Genomic DNA, 9,046 nt, shown 5'->3' with positions numbered 1-9,046 from the left:
AGGACAGCATTTTATATAAAGAGGGGACCCTGTTAGGAGGGTTTAAAGATGATATCTGGGTGGCTTACACATCAGTCACGCAAGTACAAGCCCCAGGTGTGTGTGCTCACAGAATCCCAGCAGCTCTGCAGCTACAGGTGTGAGGGACATGAGCCAGGGCGAGATCCCAGCTGGAGCCGATGTGGCCCCCACTTAGTGCATCCAGGGCCCAGCCCGGTGCTGGGGTTGGGGCAACTCTCAGGCTCCATGACAGCTCTGGAGCACACAGGTGGGGCAGAGGGGTGTCCCACACGCTGGCAGGCAGCTGGCTAGGCTCTGTGGCAAGGGACCACTCTTGTCCAACGCCGTGACTTCACAGGGTCGTGCCACAGGGATAAGGCCAATTGATTGCTGACTTGGTGACCTGCTCTGGCCACTGGCCTCTCCTCCCTCCTGCTGCCCAATGTCTGACTGTCTGCTCATGAGCCTGACCCTGGGGACAGGCGAGACAATCGACTCAGTCTGCTTGCTGCTCCCAACTCTGGTGAGACACAGACCCACACGTGGGTGACAGCTCACCTGCAGATGTCAGTTATGGGCTATCCTGGCCCCTCAGCCCAGAGGCCCCTCCTGAACCCCTTCAAACCCAAGTGACCCCTTGAGGGTCCCTCTTCTCCCTGGCAAGAAAAGAGTCCTCAGTCCTGGTGCCTTCTCGTCCAGCGACTCCCAAACGCCCAGCCTCACTAACCAGGACAGCTGAAGGAGCACTTAACTGTCTGGGGCCCTGTCTCAGGAGTCCTGCAGGGAGCCCCTGGTTTTAAGAACATCTCCCCCAGGTCGCTTCGATGTGTGTCAGTCTGGGAGACAGCCAGATCGATCTCCTTCTCGCCCAGACGGAGCCTGGGTCCCCTCCAATCCCTCTCATTCCTGCCCTGGGCAAGTTCACCAGCCAAGGGGACCCCAGCGGTGAGTAAAACCAGGGCAAACAGGTGAGGCTTCTCTGGCTCACGGCTTAAAAAGGGACTTTTCTTTTTAGAAGTAGACCTTCACGGCAACTTGAATGGGTACCTTGAATCGTGCGAGGTACGGGCTGGGACCTGTGGGCTTCCCATGCCCGTTGCCAGGTGACCTGTCCAGTGAGGCAGCATCTCTCAGCTCCACCCCGGTGGAGGTGTCCCACAGGAATCCCGAAAACCCAGCCCCCTGCGGGAGAAGATGGGGATTAGTTTGGAGAGGGGTAGGTCTGGGGTCTGGGGAAGAGGAGGAGAGGTCAGGAAGGGATGGGGAGAAGGTCAGGCACCACTCTGGGTCACGAGGTCACAGGCACAGGGGCTGTTTCTGAAACAAAAGCACACCCGAAGCCACAGCCGTTCTTCCTTGTGCGCCCCGCCCCCCCAATTTCCCACATGTTTTGAGTTTTCCACACATCCAGGGGTGTCTGAGTTCTTCTCTTTTTGTGGGTAGGGGGCAGGGGGGGAAGCCCAGACTGTGCACAGAGTTATCTTCTTGATCATCACATCCCACGAGGTAGCCACTCCTACTTCCGTCAAGAGCTGCTCAGTGGGGTTAAGCAACTTCTCTAATATCCCACAGCTGGTGAATGGCAAAGCTGAGCTTCAAACATAAGAAGACTCCAAGGAGTGTGTTTTCTTACTCGTCAGCTGCTGCTTGCAACAAACAGTGCCCAGTACCCGGTGAACGCTCAATAAATGTTTGCTGGATGAATGGGGTCAGAGCTAATGGTCTCAGTGGCGGAACTGGTCAAGGCCCATCGAAGGTGGACAGGGCCCCATGCAGGGGTCTGAGTCCTGGAGCAGGGGCTGTGAGGGCCGGTGAGTGGGCAGACAAGCAGGGTGGTTATCGGCAGGGCCCAGGCCTGGTGCTGAATCCCTGCCATCTCTGGCAGTCAGAGGGCCCGCTCTGATCTGCCTGCCCCGAGCTGCTGCCACCAGGGCCTGTGGATGGAGGACAGGGTCCTCCCACACCCCAGCCTAGCCTTGGAGGCTCCACTGCCCCCGGCGAGATCAGTAGTGTCCCCATTGGGCCCCAGATGCTCATTGTGAAAGGAGGTGACTTTGCATAACCTGAGCAGCTTCCGCTGAGTCCCCAGCCTCGGCTGGGGTCCCCGCCCCACACCCAGAGTGAGTGGCACGTGTGGAGGGGGGGAAGAAGAAACGGGATCATGCTTTACAAGGCCAACGTGTCCCCAGGGAGAGGGCTAGGCAGGAACTGCAGGACCCGTCACTCCGCTGTGGGACGAGACGCGTGTGAGCTGCTCCGTTTTTCTAAACCTGTCTCCTCAGGTGTAAAGTGAAGGGACTGTGATTTACCCATCAGCTTCTGAGCCTCAGCCCCCCACCCACCGTTTCCCAGGGTGGTGCCACCGCGACCCTCCCACGGTTCTGCTCTGGTCACCTGCTGCTCACGGACCTCCAGGCTCCCGCTGCCACAGGCAGAGGGGCCCTCCAGGTGGGCACCCTCCTGCCGATGCTACCTGTCACCCCTGCCACGGACGTTCCCAGCAGGACCGGGCCTTGTGGCCTCACCCGGCCGTGCATGCTGTTCCTGCCACCACGGTGTCCTGATTGCCCTCCTGGGAGCACCCCCCCACCTCCAGGGGAGCAGCTGCACCTCATCGCGGGGCAGTGGGAGCGGCCAGGCATCACATCCGCAGAGCTAACAAGGTTTGGGCCTGAGCCCCACCTTGCAGCGATGGGGTGGCTTCTGGGCAAATGGTTTCGACTCACTATATGTCCACACCCCTGGAGGAACGAACAGAAGGTGCCCGGACGCCACTGCAGGCGTTGGAGAGGTGGCAGCTGCCGTGACCGCTTCCTCGTGTTCGTCTAGGCTGGAGGTGGAGCACTCTGACTTGCAGATATAATGTTAGACTCAGACTGTGTTTAAAATTTTTTTGGATTATCTGTCCATATTTAAAATCCAGGAAATTTCACATGAAAATCTAGATATTTGCATGTCTTGAGAAACCAGGAGATTTGTTCACAACCTTCCACGGCAGCAGCTGGCTAGACTTGGACCTAGCTGCAGCCCGAGCCGGGCACAAGCCCCTACCCGACCTGGCCTGGCCTGTGCTCTGTGGGTGAAGCACCGCAATGCTGGGTGAAGCACCCCAACACGTTACCTTCTTCAACCTCCCAGCTGCCCTGTGCTCCCGCTTTACAGATGAGTGGGAGGTTGAAGTGGCTTGAACTTGGGACTCCCGCCAATCGCGTGCTATTGTCCAATGGCCTGACGCCCAACCTGGAGCAGGGTTTCCTGTCTTGTCCCCCCAACAGGCTTTGAGTTGCTGGAGGGAGGGGCTCTACCGGGCTCTGTGGGACCCCCGGCTCACAGAGAGTGATGACAGGCAGGGCTGGGTTCTAAGTCTGCTGTCCTCACCTGTGTGTAGCTGGCGTGTGGCCGTGCCTGGCACGTGGTGACCTGTCTAATGATGTGTTGAATGGATGAATAAGGACTGTCGCATGGACGACGAGAGCCTTGTGAACCTGCATACGTGTAAAGAGCTGTTTAAAAATGCAAGGTGATGCTATGATTTCTACGTGGACCGAGAAGGCAGAGCCACGGGCTACAGTGGTAAAAACTTGACCAGTTTTTGTTCCTAGCCTGTTCATGTCATCAGCTGTCACCTACAGTGACCATCTACACCCCAAAACATAAAACCCAGTGAGATGAGATTTATATCATAGTTTTAAGCAGCAGCCATAAAGAGGGCTTATTGTCAATAAACGACTGGACACTTTTAATCCAGTGTTCATTTGTAATTTAAGAGCCCAAATCTCAACGTCACTCGTACAAGTGCAATTTGCATGTGTTTGTAAGCAAATTTGGCAGACGGGAGATAAAAATATAACATCTGCATTTATAGAAAAATTACGTGGTGACACCGTTTCCAACTCATGATTAAAAAAAGTCTATTTAAAAATCTGAAACTCCACTGATCCTGAACACTCCACATGAGCAGAAACTGTCTTTGCATATGTAAGGGTGACAATGTATGTGTACGGCCGCAGGTGTGCCACTAACGGAAGAAAATTCAAAATCAAAATCTGCTGAAAATTGCCCCCCAACATTTCCACGTGCACAGTTTCCGCCACCGAAGGCAAACACTCCCGGTATGAATTCGGTGACTCTGACGTTTTCAGTCAACGAACCGGGCTCTCCTCGAACCTGGCAGAATCGGAGCTGCAGGGAGTGATTGTGAGGATGAAGGGCGGAAACGCCCCCTCTGCCGCCCCAGTTCCTGTCAAGATCGCTCCCCTCCTAACGCCCCAAACCCGTATTTCCGCGTGGGCAGCAGTCCATTCCCGATCTAAACACGGACCGAGAACCAGGACATCTGGAAATGAATGGTGACGAGGGGCAGAGAGGCAAAGCTGCACGAGGGATGCTGGCAAAGGGAAATTTCCAAATGTCCGTGGTTAGGGGAAACGGACGCTTCAATAACGAGGAAAGAAAAGGCAAGCCCGGCCGGCGAGGGTACCTTCTGGAGTGGAGTCGAGGGCGAGTCGGCGACGACGGCCTTCCAGGCTCCCCGGGGCCCCTTCCACTTGCGGATGTTGGGCAGGACTGGCTGGTTTAGCTCCGCACAGAACTGCAAAGACAGCACAGGTGGGTAGGTGCTCCCGCCTGGAGCGGCTCCCGCTGGTGGCAGCCGGAGGAGCCGCCTAAGGCGTGCAAGAGACTCGAAGATGCGCCGGGCTGCATCCCAGTGGTCTCCACGGCGACCAAACGCAAGCACCGTGAGTCAGAAGACACCCTGTCCACCTGTGACACGTACAAACGCCACCTGGGAACTCTTAGCTCACAGTAAGCAATTCTTTGTAGTGTTCTAGCGTTCTAGCACAGATAGTTCAAAATGACTTGTCAGAATCCGTTTTACTCTGCGGATTCAAAGTCCCAGGGGGCCTAGATCAGCATTGAACGCAGAGGAAAACATGGTACATTCCTTAGGGGTGCAAAAGCCGACCCCAGCTTCACCCTGAACTGCCATACTGTTCACCTTGGTCTTCTTCAAGAAGGAAGCCCCACCGTCGTGGATGGCGACCACGCCCAGGTGTGTGCAAGGTGTGGTACTTCCTCCTGACCCCTGTTCCACCAACAGGGCGTGGGAACTGCAAGGCGGTCCTATCCCCAAGGCAAAGTAAAATGGGGAGTCGAAAATCGACAGACTTCTAAGGGTGTAGACCAGTTCCTCTAACTCATGCCCCAAATACAGCCTGCCTCCTGAGGTTGGGTCTTTCAAAGGGTCCCCAGAATCTGGCAGATGTGGGCTCAGTTTTGGGGATGCTCCAACATCTGGTACCGCCTCTTCCTGGGGACGTGCTCTTGTCCCTCTGCTTTCTGCATCTCGAACATGCCCCTCATCTTTGGGTTTCCTGCTGGGTGCGTCACTGTCTCAAAGGCCCCCAAAGCTGGACCTGCAGCTCAGATTTCTCTCAAGTTTTCAGCCGTTATTTCGACCACTGGCCCTAACGTTTGCATCTGAAAGTCTCCACAGAACTGCAGATCCAGCAGGTCCCAAAGGAACGGGCCATTCCTTCCCCGACCCCATCTCAGTTCCTGGCATTTTCGAACACACAGCGGCTCCGACTCGCCCCTCTCCTCCCACACCCCATCTCTCACTCGGCCCAGCCCCTCGATTCTGCTGTCACACGTCTCTGGAGTGCCCTCTTTCTGTTCTGCAGTCCCAGCACTGTGACCTGTCACAGAGCCCCATCTCCTCACCTGCACCCGGCAGAGCGTCTCAGATGTCTCCCCGCCTGTCACCCGACCCACCCACATCGAGCCACTGAGTGAGCTGTGAGGGCCACGATGACGCCCTGTGCTTCTCAGACTGTGGTCCCGGGCCCAGCAGCATCGGCATCCCCTGGGAAGCTTGTTAGAACCTCCCTAGCCCCACCGCAGACCTCCTGGACCAGAACTCTGAAGTGATGCCCAGTGACGTGTCTCCAGGTGATGCTGATGCCTGCTGAGGTTTGAGAGCTGCTGCGGCTGCCCCGATCCTCCCCGAGCATCCACCCAGCTTCGGGCAGGGACGTGGGCAGGCGGCCCCCTTCTGGAACGCTCGGCTGTGGAGAGCCGCGCTCACACCCAAGTTCCTGGACGGCTCACCCCCAAAAGCTGAGAGATGCCAGCATCTAACGGCCTGGTCCTCTGCACGCACGGTGCTTACGTGGCAAGAGGGGAGACGAGGCATAAGCGAGTGCCCGGCCAGTCACTTCTGGGGTGACCAGCATTGTGGAGAAAATGAACCTGGGCGAGGGGGACGGGGTGCTGGGAGTCTGCTTTAGATAGTTCCGCTGCTCGTACGATTAGATGCTTCTGTCTCTTTCCCCAACAGCCCACGCCGTAGCCGAGTCACTTTATAAAGGCCACCCGGCCCAGGGCACAGTGCCCTGTGACACTCCCCAACCACCTGCGGTGAACCAGGGGATTCCCGGGAAGACCTCGGTTCTCGAGTTCCCATGCGACAAACAAAAGTGGGTAAATAACTGCTCCTTGGAGCTAATTATTGAAATAATTGCCTCAGTTTTAAACTGACTTTGAGTTTGCCTACGAAGTGTTGCTCTGGGATTGGGTCGTCAATACTGCTCGGTGCCAGGTGGTTGTGGACAGCACTGTTCTTCACCAGGGCTTCACCTGGGATGAATCCCCTTGGCCAGCTGGTCCTGGCCAGTAGCCATCCTTGGACCGGCAATGAAGCACTTTGGAAAATGCAGCTGGAATTTATCAACTAAAACTTTCAGGAACCAGCGAGGAAACACCCTTCACAAAAGGTCCGATTTCCTGCTGGGGAATCATTTGCTTGCTGAGTGATCATTAGAGCTGAATTCAAGAATCATTGAAAAGGAAAGAAGCTTCCCACTGCCCACCTGGTGCCTCATTGTCCTCCACGCAGGGGGCCCAGAACTGGCCGCCAGCCCGCCTCTCCCAGCCTCTCCCAGCAGACACTCGGGGCAGGGGGTGGGAGGGGGGATAAGGGAAGGGGGCTCTGTTTTTAAAAAGCCTCCCAGGTGATCAGCCAGCCAGCCAGATCTGAGAGCCCAGCCTCAGGGGCTCACCTGCCGTGCTGGGAAGAGCCACCTGCAGGCAGCAGAGACCTCCTCTCCCCTCACCCTCCCAGGACCCTCAGATACCTGAGGACAGGTGAATCTCCCGTTCACGCCCCAAACCCCAGCCCAGCTGAAGCAAGTCCCATCCCAGGCTTGTCGGCAGTGTGAAGAGGTGGCACAGGCTGCCATTGTTTCCATGTTTGTCGCTCTCAGAGATGGTCTTTTGAGACTCGAGTGGTCCAGGCAAAGTGTGAGCGGCAGAATCCATGGGAACTTAAACATGCAAATTCTCAGGCCCTACCTGGACCTGCTGAGTCAGAATCTCCAGGGTGGGGCCTGGCAATCTGCATTCTAACAGCCTCTCCAGGTGACTCTGACCCAGAATTTAAAATCGGCGTTACTGGATGAAGACAAGACGGTCTCCTTTTTCTTTGTTTTATATTTAAAAGGCTTTATATTTTAAAACTAAGGATGCAGAATTCCTAAACCCCAAGGGCCACCTGTATTTCGTGCATCTGAAGCCTTGCTCAAGACCCTCCCTCGGCCCACAGAGTAGATGATCCCTCTCTACCCTCTTCTGCAGTATTTCTTATGTCACTGGCGACAATGAATAATTTAAGAGAAAAAGGCGTCGGAGGCTGAAAGCATTCTGTGCCCAAATTTTCACCATCAGCGTCAGGTCCTTCTATTTCTAGGAGTAGAAAAAGAATTGCCAGCATGTCGACGTAGTGGGTGGACCGTCTGCACTAACAGTTCACCCCGCACACCTAAGGAGAGAGAGCCTTTGAGGTCCTCAGAGTGTGGTCCACGGACCAGCAGCACTGACTTCACCTGGGAGTCTGTGAGAGGTGCACTCTCTCAGGCCCACCTCACGCCTACTGCACTGGGATCTGCATTTTCCCAGGATCCCAGGGTGACTGACCAGCTCTGAGCCGCCTGCTTCAGAGCCTCCCTGTTCTGTATCCATCATCCCCGTCAGCCCCCCAAAGCCCCCAGGAGGCAGACACGCTACCAGTTACTCCTGAGCGAAGAGCAGCAGGGAAAGCTTAAGCCCAGGTTTGAGTTGAGAGTCAAGGTCACACAGCTGGAAGTGTTAGGGGGAGGGTGTGAACTGGGCAGGTGCGGCAGGGCCAGCTCCAAGGGGTGTGGCCAGCCTGCCTGCACCAAACCCGTAGATTCTTTCTCCTAAAACTTTCCAAGGAAAACAGAACATGCACTGGGAGCCCTCAAAGCCCGAACTCTGCCTTAAATTGTTTTATTTAGAACAGTTGGTTCTCAAATTTTCTGCTTCGCCCACACACCAGCAAGAAGAAATACTACTCTCACAGGTCAAAGTGGCTCACCAGGACGGTCAGGGTGGAAAAGGAAAGGGGAAGGTGTGTGTGTGACTGGAGGCCGGTCTCCCAGGTGACTGATCTACACACCCTGACGCCTGCGCCCCCGTCCCCCACGCCACCCGTGCTAACCCACCCCTGCCACCTTCACAATTCCCCTGGTTTTTGTTTTTAAAACAGCAGATTTGAAGACCCCATCCCTGACCGAACCAGAATCTCTGAGGTTAGGGCCAAGGTGTGTGCTTCTACCAAGTTCCCCAAGCGATTTTAGACTAAAGTGTGAGAAGCTCAGCCAAGGCTGGACAACTGCTGATTTTGAACTCAGCCTTTCTGTTGTTAACACCTGGGTCTGGAAAGACAGCTTTTACTATTTATTCAAAACAAACAAACATCATTTCAGCTCTCCTACCTCACACCTCAAAAGCATCTGACTGTGGCTCTTTGCAGGTCACCCTGGGGCATAACGTGTGGCCACAGCATGGCACACAGCAGGCATGTGACAAACATCTGTCGAATGAATGAATCAAAGAGATGTCTCTTGAGGATCTCACCTTATGGCTTCTCTCCCCCAGATAAGTCACAAGAACTATCGTGGGCCAGACTTGTTTCTCTCACTCCAGACCAAAAAGGGTTGACATCCTCATTCTTCAGCACCTACCC

At 55.4% G+C, this 9,046-nt stretch overlaps 1 protein-coding gene across 1 annotated transcript in view; it reads right to left on the bottom strand.

Moving 5' to 3' along the window:
- EEPD1 (endonuclease/exonuclease/phosphatase family domain containing 1) overlaps positions 1-9,046 on the bottom strand; it is a 94,902-nt gene that overhangs the window by 8,134 nt on the left and 77,722 nt on the right. Inside the window, exons 4-5 of the mRNA XM_023532042.1 lie at positions 4,481-4,591; positions 1,015-1,182 (exon numbers count right to left, since the gene is read on the bottom strand). Coding sequence (XP_023387810.1) covers positions 1,015-1,182; positions 4,481-4,591 — 279 coding nt within the window. The remainder of the gene's footprint in view (positions 1-1,014; positions 1,183-4,480; positions 4,592-9,046) is intronic.

The sequence above is a fragment of the Pteropus vampyrus genome, unplaced genomic scaffold (genome assembly GCF_000151845.1).
Source record: "Pteropus vampyrus isolate Shadow unplaced genomic scaffold, Pvam_2.0 Scaffold75, whole genome shotgun sequence".
NCBI classification, from domain to species: domain Eukaryota; kingdom Metazoa; phylum Chordata; class Mammalia; order Chiroptera; family Pteropodidae; genus Pteropus; species Pteropus vampyrus.
The sequence above is the reverse complement of the archived record's forward strand: the minus strand, read 5'-3'. Positions and strand labels throughout refer to the sequence as shown.